General features: G+C 42.8%; 2 protein-coding genes across 4 annotated transcripts; both read right to left on the reverse strand.

Moving 5' to 3' along the window:
• Positions 1-3,960: 3,960 nt before the first annotated feature.
• Positions 3,961-4,836, reverse strand: LOC127299620 (photosystem I reaction center subunit N, chloroplastic). The gene is made up of 3 exons (XM_051329611.2): positions 4,524-4,836; positions 4,291-4,416; positions 3,961-4,203 (listed from the first exon to the last, which is right to left on the reverse strand). Exons 1-3 carry the CDS (start codon positions 4,746-4,748, stop codon positions 4,114-4,116), a joined length of 441 nt encoding a protein of 146 aa, XP_051185571.1. The 5' UTR covers positions 4,749-4,836; the 3' UTR covers positions 3,961-4,113.
• A 1,908-nt stretch (positions 4,837-6,744) lies between these two features.
• Positions 6,745-12,466, reverse strand: LOC127299624 (small RNA degrading nuclease 5). Of its 3 annotated transcripts, XM_051329612.2 has the most exons (13): positions 12,402-12,466; positions 11,853-11,986; positions 11,658-11,761; positions 10,818-10,925; positions 10,661-10,731; positions 10,427-10,486; positions 9,595-9,650; positions 9,251-9,311; positions 8,892-9,159; positions 8,538-8,719; positions 8,164-8,456; positions 7,946-8,071; positions 6,745-7,208 (listed from the first exon to the last, which is right to left on the reverse strand). In XM_051329612.2, the coding sequence occupies exons 2-12, from the start codon at positions 11,921-11,923 to the stop codon at positions 7,948-7,950; spliced, it is 1,398 nt and encodes a 465-aa protein (XP_051185572.2). In that variant the 5' UTR covers positions 11,924-11,986; positions 12,402-12,466; the 3' UTR covers positions 6,745-7,208; positions 7,946-7,947. The 3 variants fall into 3 exon arrangements, with proteins under 3 accessions (XP_051185572.2, XP_051185575.2, XP_051185573.2); XM_051329615.2 differs by lacking the exons at positions 6,745-7,208; positions 7,946-8,071 and having other exon boundaries at positions 8,159-8,350; XM_051329613.2 differs by lacking the exons at positions 6,745-7,208; positions 7,946-8,071 and having other exon boundaries at positions 8,159-8,350; positions 8,457-8,719.
• Positions 12,467-13,665: the final 1,199 nt, after the last annotated feature.

Below are 13,665 nucleotides of genomic sequence, written 5' to 3' on the forward strand. Positions count from 1 at the left end.
CGTAAGTAAGGGCATCTCCAGCGGCGCGACGCAAATGGTTCCTGAGCGACCGTTTTCGTCCGCCGTGACCGGAAATACGTCTGGGCCCTGCTCCAGCGGGGCGACGCAAAGTGACCGGCTCGTCCGCAGAGACGCAAACCTGGCCCAAATATGCGACAGGTTTGCGTCTGCGCGAACGCTCGGCGGTCGCGGAAAATGTCAGCGTTGGGTACATCCGGGCCCGGTCGGCTGTGACTAGATAAACAAAATATTTTTTCATTACTATTGATTGGCCAAAAGGACCATCTTTACAGAGATGGTTAGCCTGAGTTAACCTAAAACTAAAACTACAACGGCCGTGCCTACTCGCCGTCGCGCGGCCTACACCGGCCTCGGTTACTCGCAGTCGCGCGCCCTACTACTGGCCGCCGGATGGGCCGGCGCCGTCGTCGAAGCGGGAGCGATTCTTGCACTCCGCGCGCTGCGCACGCCGGCGAAGGGACATCTCGTCCTGCCGCCTGCGGCGTTCGAGGGCCTCGGCCAGGGAGCTGTCCCACAGGGCCGTCACCGTCGCAATGGCCACCTTCGTAGCCGCCGCCTCCGCCGTCGCCCGGCCCTCCTCCTCCTCTGCCGCCGCCTGGACCGCCGCCGCCCGGGCCTCCTCCTCCGCCGCCGCCGCGTCCTCCTCCGCCTGGACCGCCGCCTGGATCGCCGCCACGTTGGCGACGAAGCGGGCCCTGTCCCTAGCCGCCGCCACAGGTTCGTCCCTGGCGGTGATGGCGACCTCCAGCTCCCGGTTCTCCTGCTCGACCCGCGCGGGAGAACGGCCCCTACGCGGAGCGAGTCCGGTCGGAGCACATTAACCCCTAGCCATGGCCGTCGCATAGGCGGCGGCTTCCTCCTCCGCCACCAAAGCCTGGCGGCGGCGGGCGTCCCTACCGGGGACTCGAAGGACGCGAGCGAGAACCGGTGGTCACCGGCGCACTCGAAGCGCACGGGCACGGGGGGGGGAGTCGTCGTCCGCGAGCTCGGCCCTGGCGTCGGCGAGCTCGGCCATGGCGTTGGCGATCTCCGCCCTGGTCGCCGCGAGGCGCCCTTCCGCGCGCTCTGCCGCCTCCGCGACCTCCGCCTCCGCCTCCGCGACCTCCAGGTCCAGCTGCTGGGCCTCAACGCCGGCGGCAGCTACCTCGTCCTCCTCCTCCGGGTGGAGCTGGCGGCAAATGTCAACAACTTGCTCCCAACTCATGTGGTCCGCCATGGATGGATGGTAGGGTGAGGTGTGCCCGTCGCACCCGGCGGTGTCCACCGTATATAGCCACGGCGGGGCGGGAAACGGCGTTGGTGCGCAGGGCGTTTCCCGCGCGTGCGAAACGCCGGCGAAACTTGCGAATGTATTGGGCGCGCGCGGGAACGATCGTCGTCGCGCGGGAACAGTTAATCGCCGACGGCAGTCCTCGACGGGACGTAAAACGCCATTAGCGACCTTGACGCTGTCCCCGGATAAAATATGCGTCCGCACCGCGCTGGAGCTACCCCGACGCAAACGGTCGCCCTGGGCCACAACGCGTCCGCGGGCCGAAGCAAACGGACATTTCGGACTCCGAAATGCGTCGGCCCGCTGGAGATGCCCTAAGTTGAAAAACCTTGCAAAGTCGATCTGCCATCTACTTGCTTTTCCTAGAGAAGAGAGGACACTCGAGCGTCCCCCTCAAGCTCAAGATATCAAATGTCTATCTTTCATTGCAGGTAATTAAGCTATTAATGTAAAGCATATTGAATGTTGTGTTGTTCCTTTTACCATAGAACTAAATAATTTCCTTATTTACGTGCAAACTGAGAGGAATGCAGGTCAGCACCTGTTTCACCCTGTGCCTATTGTGAACTTTTGGTGCATTACACGAGATAATTTTTTTAAATAAGATTGCCTCGTATTGTGTGACTGAAATGTCACGGCGCTGACGATTTATATTTCGGTAATCCACAAAAAGGTAATTCGGAAGATAGCTTTGAACTTAATATTTGTTACTTTGTGCTCCCTCTACCCCCAAATAGGTGCAGTATAAATTTAGATAAAGAAGACCAAGAATATATACCAAACTATAAAGATTTATAATACCAAATCAATATCAATAGATTTAGCATAAGATATATTTTCATAATATACTTACTTAATATTATAGTTGTTGATATTTTCTTGAATATATTTAATCAATGTTTGAAAACACTGACTTTCGGACAATGTTTATACGCCACCTCCTATGGGACAGAGGGAATAATACTTTATTGGATTTGTTGATATACATGTGAATTATAAATTGTGAGTGGTGGTCATCTTTATCTTTCTCCATAGTGACTAGTCTATCTTACCGATCTGTATGATGTGATTCCTCGGCAGTTTGGGCTGCTGGGAGGCAGTGGAGCTGGGGCTGCACTGCTAGCAGGGTTCTGGGGTATCTAAATGAAACTGCTAGAATGAAGATGCAATACTTTCAGCAGCGCACTGGAGGCCACCACGGAGCCTCCGGAAAATCGCGACCGCCCTTAAAAAGAGATTGTCAGTATTCATCCGAATTTCTAGACCAAAATTCCGGACCATATATTGGCCGGCTAGAAACGTCCGGACTTCCACCGGAGACTGCAGCTCATTCTGACAGGCAACGTGGAAGTGTCCGTCTGAGATCTCATCTTCGGCTTGCCCTCACAGGAACCTCATGCTTACGGGTAGCTACCTAAAGCCCGTCAGAGAAGGCCATTACCTCTCACAGGTTCCGCACCTGTTAGTAGTCTAAAGTCATTTTTGACAAGCTCGTCATGACGGACGACTAGCGTCACTAGCACATCTGTGCAGGGGTTGACCCATCGGCGACAATGAATATTTACTAGTGATCCCTGGAGGCTTTTAAGTGCCACCCAAATGCGAGCGCGGCGATTAGGTGTGTTCCTCGGTGTTTAAAGATAACCTAAGATAACATCTTAGATCGTGATGAGCAAAGATCCTAGGGTTAAATATTGTATGTGTGGATGACCTGAAAATGCGTTGTACCAACCCGGCTTACACATTAAAAGGATGTCTAAAGTTCCAAAAAAAAAACTCTTCAGCCCGGTGCCAAGCGTTGGGCCCAACGAAAGGTAAGCCCCGAAGTATCATTTTCTGAATTTTGTGATACAATTTTAAATAATAATTTTAGTTCATGTAAGATTAAAAAATGAATTTTCTTGTTCAAAATATGAAGTTTTATGTACAATCTTATCTAGAATATTTATAAACAAAATGTGTTCGAACATATTAAACATGTACATCAAACAAAATATTCATAGAAGAAAAATATAATTGTTCATGAATATTTAAGACATATTTTTTATTTAGTAAATGAAAAACGTTGGTTGTTAATTTTCTATACACTGTTTGAGAAAAAAAATTCATGTGTATTTATTAATATGTTCATGCTACTCGTTATAAATATTATCTTTGAATCACAAAACATTTTCATGCCATTCGTCAAAACATTTGTCATATTAATTCATCTAAATGTGAAATTTGCTTACATCAGTAGGGTCTCTATTTGGGGAAGACTTATAAACAGACAATTGTGGGCACCATTGTTCTATGACCCATGTTTTGGGGTGTGTTGTAATATCGGTTTCGGTAAGATTTTCTCGGAATAACTCAGCATTTATCTTCTTATTATAATAGATTAAATCATTTGGAATCTTATCCAAAGACAGACCAACAACTTCTCCAAAAGTATACGTATGATACATATAATTTTCAAGTAAAGAAAAAGAGGAAAAAATGAACCGTATGCTTGCTGTTCCCAGCTGAATTTCCGAAAGAAAACAGTCTGAACCACTCGAGAAGAACGGAGGCTCCATCTGAATGGTCCCACGGCACGGTAAGACTAATTAAGTGGGAGAAGTACCCAGTTAGATTAGCTGAATTTGTGTTCTAGATTCCTGGTTGTGCCAACAAACACGTGTATATCCAGGTGAAAACAGAATTCCCACTTGTTGGTGAAATACAATGACAATAAGTTTACAGCCGAAATACTTCCGCAGTTTGAACATCTAGGTACACGCACTGAGATACAAGCATCACATCAGCACTCGCCATATTCCTTGGCCAATCGTTCAGCTTCACCATTTCCAGAAGACGTTGGATCCGCACTTGAACTTCTCCTTTCCCTCGCACTCGATCTCGAGGTCGTCGGAGATGAACGGGACTTTCTGCAACCACACAAGACATGATCAGAAATCAGAATCCGACGGGCGATCAAGAATTTTGACGATGGCCTGATCTGAAATATGATTTACCTTCTGCTTGGCGAGGTCCTGGCAACCGGTGAAGTTGTAAGGGAACTTGCAGCTGCCGAACTGCACGGTGTAGGCGCGTGCGAAGTTGGCGCCGCTGGTGGCCGCCCTCTTCTTGTCGTTCAGTTCCTGATCACACGCCAAATATAAAAAGGTTAGTGAATCTCCGGTGAGAAATGACCTTCATTTGGCCAAGAAACTGACGATCGACGACAGGGAGGAAAGAGAGCACACACCTTGTTGAGCTTGCTCTTCTCGAGGTACTCGTCGAAGACGCTGGCATTTGCGGAGCCGGTGGCAGCCGTGACGGCGAAGACGGCCGCTAGGCCGAGAAGCGCCGACCGCCGGTCCTTGGCCGGGGCGACCTGCACGCGCTTTGCCGCCGCGGGCGAGGCGTTGGCAGACTGCGGCACCGCAGCGGCGGGCTTGAGGCCGACCACACTGGAGTTCACACCTGCCATATGGTCCTGTTGAGGTTCCTTGATTAATTCGGTGTGTATGGAGTGTGTTTGATTGGCATCAAGGTGAGGGGGTGTGGTGATGGTTTTGTTTTTGATCGTGGGAGGCCAATGTTGTGGAGGGAAAATGGGGTTGTGGCGGGCGTGTGGATAGGGTGAGGCTTGCTCCGATCCCATTGGTTGGCCTTGGCGCCACGGTGGATTCACTTATCCATATGCCATGGGTCCCATGTAGCACGTGGCAGGATCTGCTTGGCCTTGGGGATCTTGAGGCGGACATTTTTGCCTATGTAGCATGCTGATTGTATCAGCCTTTTCTTGGGTAACAATAGAATGATGTATACAAGAGCGTGCCCTTTGTCTTTTTTCAAGTAAAAACGCGGACACAGAGACCCACACACCACTCGTACAACATAATCTGGACACCAGAGTTATGAAACTTGAAGATTACAATGTTGCTACATGTGTCTAGAAACCGATAAGAACGTCGCTTCACACTGAAAGAATGATTTGTATTAACAAGAAACTTAGGGTTTAATATTGGTTGAGTTGGATTGATACTTTTAAAAAGAAATCATTCGCGTCCTCACGATAATAATAATATCATCGTCATCCATTCAATATAATCATTCTTGAAATATTTGATCCCTAGTGTTATTCTGCATTCAATGATATAGCATCTAATGAGTGGCAAGAATGCTGAAACTTGGATACATACAACAATAGCAAAAAACGTTAACAACTTTCTTACAAGCCAACATCCCACCCATATAATGCACCACAATAGAAAAAATGATCATATTTTGTTTATTTTCTTTTGATAACAAAATAAAGAGAAGTCGACAAAAAACTCATATTTATATATCAAGTAAATTGTGCATACATCGGAGAGGAGAAATCACTCACACCTGTAACATTTTGGGCTATGGTCGCCGTTCATTCTCTTGGGCCATTCATACACTATGGCAAGGCCCATGTCGTTTAGGAGCCTACTATGCCTTGTATGTGCACCATATTGGCTAGTGCTCATGTGCACCCTCAAAAAATAAAGTAGGCCCTTCCCATGTACTTTCTCCTTATCGATTTTTAAAGTTTACTACAAAATTAGAAAATATACAAAATTAGGCTTTCTTAGCTAATTAATACTTCAATTGACTGCCACCTCTCCATGGATATGCATGCTGTTGAATAGCATATGCGTGTCTTACTTTTTTGAATGGACATGCAACAAATGATGGTATATGGATGGATACACATTTAGTGGAGGAAGTAGTACTAGCAAAGAGACGAACAACCTAATGAGAGAAACAAACAAGTTGTCTGTACATATAATGAGGAAGATCAAGACCTGAATGCACGTCCTAACAAGAGTGAATCACACAAGATGCTCTATCGGGGGAACCTACTAAGTGATTTTATTTGGACGGATCAAGATGCAAATAACACCAAAGAGGATAGTTTATCACATCCAAGTTCTTGTTTGAGGAACAGAAAGATAGCGAAGACAATGAGGTTAATCTAGATCAACCTCAGATCCTAGAGGATCAAAAGGTGGAACAAGATGCATGCGTGCATGAAGACATCATGCCACCTTTGACAATGTCAGCAATGAGATGGATGATGGTTCAGTATTTATCTTTTTTGGTGTCGCCTAGAGTATAACGTATTTTATATTGAACTTTTATACAACTTATAGAATACATATGTATTACATATAGCTTTATTTTAACATTGGGCATACCATTTTCAAAATTTTGAAAAAAAAAAGACAGACTCTATAGAGCCAAGTTAACTTTGGCATTTGTGTTGGATTGGGACCGTTTTCAAGATTCAAGAACAAAGTACTTTGTAGGGGTAAAAAAATATCAATCAATTCAACACGAATAAAACTTGATAATTTCATGTATGGCTATAAATTCAAATAACTTTTCTATATGGTTTAAATTATCCAGTTTTGTTAATCGTAGCTTCAATGTGGTAGACGAATGGCAATGACATGTTAGCCTGTCACAGCACCAAGCCACCAACGTAATGACTGTACGTGTCACACCCAATCAAAGGGTTAAAACCACCGAGTTAGAACTGTCGTTTTGAAATGTTCAGTGAAACAAAACAAACGATTGTAGAGTCCAAATTTAAAGAGCCAACTTTGTCCTCGTCTCTAAATCACGAGACTTCAAAAAAATATCATACATTTCCCTCACTTGTTTTGTCTTCAATACTACATGTGTCAGTGCCCTAATTAGCTCTTGCTATGTGAGATGGTGTTCGTTTTCCAATGTTGTTGCACGAGGTTGATGAGCTCGCTTCCGGGTTCCGTAGTTTCATGTTCCAATCTGTACGAAAAAAAAGTAACAATGCTGCCCACTATTGTGCCAACTTTGCTTGCGCACATGGCCAGGTCTTGGTTGAGAGTGCCGACCGACTTCATCTTGAACAGCTTTCCTGCTGATTTTACCTGGTCTGCAATAAGTCAAAAAGCTCAAGACTTTTCCCTAAAAGGGAGTTCGGCTGTCACCAATATAGTAGCAATGTTGACCAAAACAACATGGAATGGAATTGCTGGTCTAACTTTGAAGACGAAGTTAACGTTCAAAACAAAAATGGCATGTGGTCATTTACGCATGGGAACTTTCCGAAGTCACTTTTAAGAATTGCACCAAATGTATTCTAGCATTACCAGATAAAAACAATAGTGTAAATTTTAGCTTGCAGATGATTTGAGATTTGTATAGGACGCCATTAAAATTCACACAGGTGCACGTACAAATAAATAGTGTTGGCTTTACTATAAAATACTAAAAGCATTCTGCCTCCAAGACGGAACAAATACCTATAGAATTGTTATCTACGCTATCCTTATATTCAAGAGAAAATGTATATTATATGTTAATAGTATATTGCTGGAGTTTGGAACATTTGCTACGCAACTAATCACCCCATATCACCAAAAATCAAAAGAAAGCACATCTGGAATTTCGAAGTCATGTTTTGGAAGTGAATTCTTCCTAGCCAGAAGTTTTACATGTCTGGCGGTTAGGATCCATGTAGGACTCCATCCTAGAACTACCAAAGTTTAAGAAATGCTCGTTGACTCCATCCTTCCTAAAACTACTGAAACGATTTTGTACATTAATCTTCAAAAATGGTTCTCAACAATGCAAACTCAGAATGTGGGGAAAAAAGAAAAAGTTGCTTACAGCTAATGCTTGACACAATAGAAGCATAGCGCAACTTCTGCTTGAGCTTGTAAATCTTCCAGTGCTTCAACAATATTTTGCCGGCTTTCGCTTGTTTCTTCTCCATGGTTAAGCATTTTCTTTAATCTGCATGCCGTACCAGGGTTAATAAAGGTAGGCACGCAACACGGCACAACAGTTTTACAGCTGAAGAAATATAACTTTCTGAACATATTTACCTTTGTACCAAAGGTGTATCCCCATGACCAGTGCATATAATAAACATAGCATTTTCAGGCAGTGTATCATATAATTTTCTAATTTTCTTGTCCAATTCACTCAAAATTTCCTTTAACTCAGGGCAAGTTTGATCCTTTGCTCTTTTCCGAGCAGTTTTTCTGTCGCATGTTTTCAATGCTATAGCCTCTGCAACACAGGATTTCAATTTCTCAGGATCTTGAGCTCTTTTAAGTAAATAAGAGTTCAATCCAGAAAACTGAGTCCAGACAAAGCTGATATTGTCATTCTTTACCTGCAGTAGGATTTCAGCAACTAATGAGAACTTGCACAAAAATAGAGAAGCAATGCTGCCACTAGAAATTTGTAGTACTACCTCTTTCATTGATCTAGAGAGGGCATCATCATCTGAGAAAACTGCAATTGAATTGCAAGAAGCATCTGAATAGCGATCAAGAACACCCACGTCATCAATGAGGGAACATTTTTTCCCATTTTCATGCAGAACAGAAGCCAACTTTCGCCTCGAAAACGATGGCAGAGAGCCAAAATCAGGACCTGGTGAACTAGACATCAGATGATAGACGTTACCATAGAAAATGCAACCAACCGGAAAACAAACAGAATACCGAAACATATGCTATTCATGTTCTGTTGATGCCCCGGTACACAATTCAAAGAAACGACAGTTGGCCAAGCAATAAAAACAGTACTCAAAAGTATGTTCTACCGTATTTGATTTTCAAAAGGGCAAGATCCAGAGCAGCTCTTGCGTCTTCTGCGCTGTCATGCCCAGACACTGTGTTCTGGATCTCCCGGCTAAGATATTTGTTTGCCAGAACACGTAAGGCAATTTTACCGCGAGGGCCACGATTATATTTGTACAAAACAGCAGTATCAATGACCAAATCATGAGATATCCGTAATGCCATAAGGTCATTTTCCAAAGAATGCCCAACAAGAATGGTTTCTTTGTACACAAGTCCAATAAACTCTTCCTGGAAAGAGCAAAATGGTTGTGTCAGCCAAAGTATGATGAGTTTATGGGCACACATACAAAAGATCATGAGAAAATTAGAAATATATCACCTGAATCTCCTGGAGGGTTGTGGTCACATCGGATAGCATCTCAGCAGTGATTCCACTGAACCTGCACTATTAAAAATAATAGCACTCAAATCTATCACTCAGAGCCTATCGAGGATATTACAAAAGTAATCATGTAGGGGAATAAAAAAACAAAAATTAGTTCAATGCAATTTCAATTGATAAATAAGAATTTAATAGCAGGAGATATGTGCTTCAAAGAGAGGTAAAGATTCCAGCCATCTTCAAATATCATAACTCAGTTCAACATCAAGGAAAAATTAACTAAAACACTCAACAGGTTCTTAGTAGCCTGAGAAGAAAGGAAAGCAAAGGCACCGTATTACCTTGTATTGTAATCAGTGATTGGATTGGCAGGCTTAACTAGTTTATCCAGTACCACCTGAAGATTGCAACAAAATTAATATGGGCACATGGGCAGTGCAGTGTGAAGAAAATAATGGGTCATGCACTTATGCAAGCATACATAAATAAGAATATTTATTTTTTCAATTTAAGATCACTTTTGATCAAAAGGAGATAAAAAATCCAGGCAAGCATTGAAGTGATGGGAGAAGAGAAGTCCATATTACACCCCTGAACTTGTCCCAAAGTTCAGATTACAGCCCTTAACTTAAGTTTGGTTCAGATTATCAAGTCAAGCTCACGAAACAAGGACCTCTCTGACACCGGCCGAGGGAGACATGGCGCCGAGGCAGGCAGCCTACCTCACACCCTGCTACCCTCCCTGCTGCCTAGTCAGAGCATCACCCCTAGCTGAACCCTAACCCGAACCTTCCTAGTTCCAGGGTACATGCGCCTCCCAACGCATCAATCACCGTATCTGCCCAATCTCCCTTCGCCATCCCACACCTGATCCTCCATATCTTCCCTCTCTCACACTTGATATAGAGCTTGCTGTCATGTGGTTTACTTCGATTGGGTGGTCAGCAGCATTTTTCTTTCGGATAAAAGGGCGCAGGCATGGTCGTTGGAATCACAGGGTGTGCGAACAGAGCTCGTGGGGCCAGCAGGCTCATGAGGAGTGGTGGCCGCTCAGCCCGAGATGAAGGGTACCCCCCACTTTTCTCGACGGTAATAGAGACAATTCTTCAAAGGAACTTCATAAAAGCAATGTGCAAGAAGCTTTAACCAATCTTGGGAATGGGATGTCCATACCTCTCCTTTAATATCGACTAATGTCACTCTTGTAAGTTCAAATCCAGCAGCCGTCACACACTGAGAAGTAACGTGAGATAATTTTTTAAGGAGTATTAGAAAAAGACTTAAGAAAGCAGCATAAATGTACCAACTAGACACATCTAATGTGTCAAATTTTCTTGGAGGGACAAATCAAAAAAGGGCCTCAAAATGTACATTGACAGACATTCAAGAAACAGAAAATCATATTACCATCTCACAATCAAGTGCTAGAATTTCGTGTGCATAAGAGCCTGAAGGAGCTGGAATTGTAGGGACAAAACCTGGCAATAGTGGCAAGAAAAAACAAACGTTCATTTTAATATCAGAGCATAAAAGTGGAAGGCGGAGACAGAAAACAAAAGCCAACCTGACAAATTGGATGGGTAGCCATTATCTTCTAAGTCTTTCGCAGAAAGTGTGTAATATTTGACAGGAAATGGTACATCTTTTAGGTCATCCAGACTTGATATCTTACCTGAGAAAGGTTAACCAATTCACAAACAAATTTAAATTTAAAAATCATTTTAGGTCCAGGAATCAGGAGCACCCACTTTTATCACAGAGAAGAAAATAAGAATCAAATTTCAGTATATGTGCATAAACACCAAATAACCATATTTACCAACATAAATGGGAAGGAATCATTGGATGGAATTTTTTTAGAAGACATCTTGAAATTAGAGAGATTGAGAAGAACATCTTGAGCTTAGTGTGTTAGGGAACACATCTTGAGCTAAGAGAAACAAATGATAGATGCTCAGCAGAAGATACATCAGATTCTGAATAATTGGCTATACTCTCAATTCCGGGGTTTGCGCCAATGAGAATAACTTCCAATGTGATCATTACTTCAAATTATAATGCAAGATGCAAACATGACTGAGAATACATGCACAAGTAAATAACAGTAAAATGGCAGTGACAAAAAAAAGTAGCAAGTGCTCTATTACAAGTTATAAAATGACAATCTTGTAGGGAGTAACGGCAGCAGAAAGGATGGTAGTAGTTGTTAAATAAATAACATGCTTCCAAAACCAGAATCTTAACCATCAAGCAAACCTAACATAATTTTCAGCGACTAATGGCTATTATCATAAATTCATAATAGCAGAACAAATCACATAGTATGAGCCCAACAAAGCAGAATACAGTTAACTTCAACAAGTAGAATTGTAGAAACACAATCTCAGGAGTCGTGGCCTCATACCTCCAGCAGATTCATGTGAATGGTTTGATGCTTGTGCATTCCGCTTTCGCTTTACTCTGCATGTTAGGAGTGCATCAATGGTATGCCTTTCATCTGGTATACAACTGGCAGAAAAGATCAGTTATATATTAATAATACACCAGAATACAAAAACCTGTGGGCACAGCTTTTAAGACTTCTGTTTAATGCACAAACCTTGAAGCTAGAACAGGTTTTGGATTGCCACACAATTCTTTCAAAGAAGAAAGGAGGCGGCACTGTGACATATATAAAGCTGCATCGAGGCCAGGAACATACAAAAGGATAACTTTTGGGATAAGAGGCTTGTTCTGAAGATCAAAAACAAGCATACCTTTAGTGTTAAGAAGAGGCAAGATTTAATAAAACAATTAGAAAAGCCGATATTACATACACAAATCAAGTATCAGTACTTACTACAAATAAACATCTTAAAAAGAAAATCAACATGAGTTACAAATAACTTTTCTATGGTTTTGCTACTGCTAACAGATGTGGCACATTTTGCCGAGATGGAATTTACTAATTGAAGAACAGGTTGTTCTCAGTCCAAAGTGCAGTCATTCGCAAAAAAAAAAGGTTGTTCTCAGTCCAAAGTGCAGTGATGACAAATATAAACAGGAAAAACCTCAGTTATTCATCATCGATAATGACTAATACAGTGGAAAGTAATTAAAAAAAAACATGTGCTCCACAAAGCAATAAGTACGAGGAAAGAGAGTTTACTTTAATGAACACCCAAGAAGGCAATATGCCTTCACCAATAACCCAGGTGACTAGCCCCTGGACATCCTGTGTCATAAATAAATGGCGCATTACGAGAGAAATAAATTAGAGGCCAATTTGCATGGTGTTTCTGTTATGAAAGGAACCTGTAAATTTAATGTAGAATCTGAAGTGGACTCCTTAAATACAACATCAGGTTTGGCCTGAATTGGATATAAAAAACAACATCACGAGAGTTAGTTCGATAAGTAATAAGGTATAGTTTATAGAGGCAAGTGTGTTAATAAAATCAGTAAAATTAGATGCAGACGATTACGCTTGAACAATAACCAATGAGCAAATATCCAGATATCCAACTATATAAATGTTATGCTAACATATTGAAAAATAAAATAAAACTTACATCACTATTGCATCTTATAGTCCATTTGTAACATTTAGGGTACAATTTAAATATATGATAACAGAGCCAGCATAGACTATTTCTGGTGCTAAGAGCAGTACTCTGCCAAACAAGCAATCAGCCTAGGTATATATGCCTCACAAAAGTTGAGTGGAACAGTCCAATATCTGTGTATTTTATTTCTACCATATCGCCATGTGTAAGTATCCTTGCTTCATATCTTTGAGAAATCTCTCCCAAAACATCACATGAAGCTTCACACACATATCCGTAGGGTTCGACACAGCACCACTAACAATACTCTCAGAAAACTGCCGTCTTCACCATGAATCACAATGAAATTACATGAACAGGGAATCACATTACGATCTATTGTTGATGTTCCCTGATCCTCTACTGAAAACTTAATAAAAAACTAAAACTCCAAAACACCAGTCGAGTTACACTTCCCCCGCAGGGAAATTAAAAGCTTTTGGACACTTCCCCCGCAGGGAAACACCATTTAGTACAGTAAGTATTTTCCATCAACGAAGTGAATGACAAACAAAAAGAAACGAAAATATAGCCTTCCTTAGCTACAGATTAATACAGTTCCAGGTGATGAAAAACTTCCCCGGTTCTACCACTCTGAAACAGAGAAACCTTAATTTTTACCCACCAAAGAAGAGAAAAAATAAAGACGGGAAGAAAGCACTTACGTCGAGGCCGTACACGTCGTAGTAGGTGGAGGCGGTGGGAGCTGCTCCGTCTGCCTCGCCGGAGCCGGAGGGCGCCGCCATGGTAGGCGCCGCCGGGGGAGTCACGCTTCTAGGGCTTTGGCGCTCTGATGACAGGCTTATGCAGGGAGGCCCTCTGAATAGT

This window comes from Lolium perenne, chromosome 5 (genome assembly GCF_019359855.2).
Source record: "Lolium perenne isolate Kyuss_39 chromosome 5, Kyuss_2.0, whole genome shotgun sequence".
Lineage (NCBI taxonomy): Eukaryota > Viridiplantae > Streptophyta > Magnoliopsida > Poales > Poaceae > Lolium > Lolium perenne.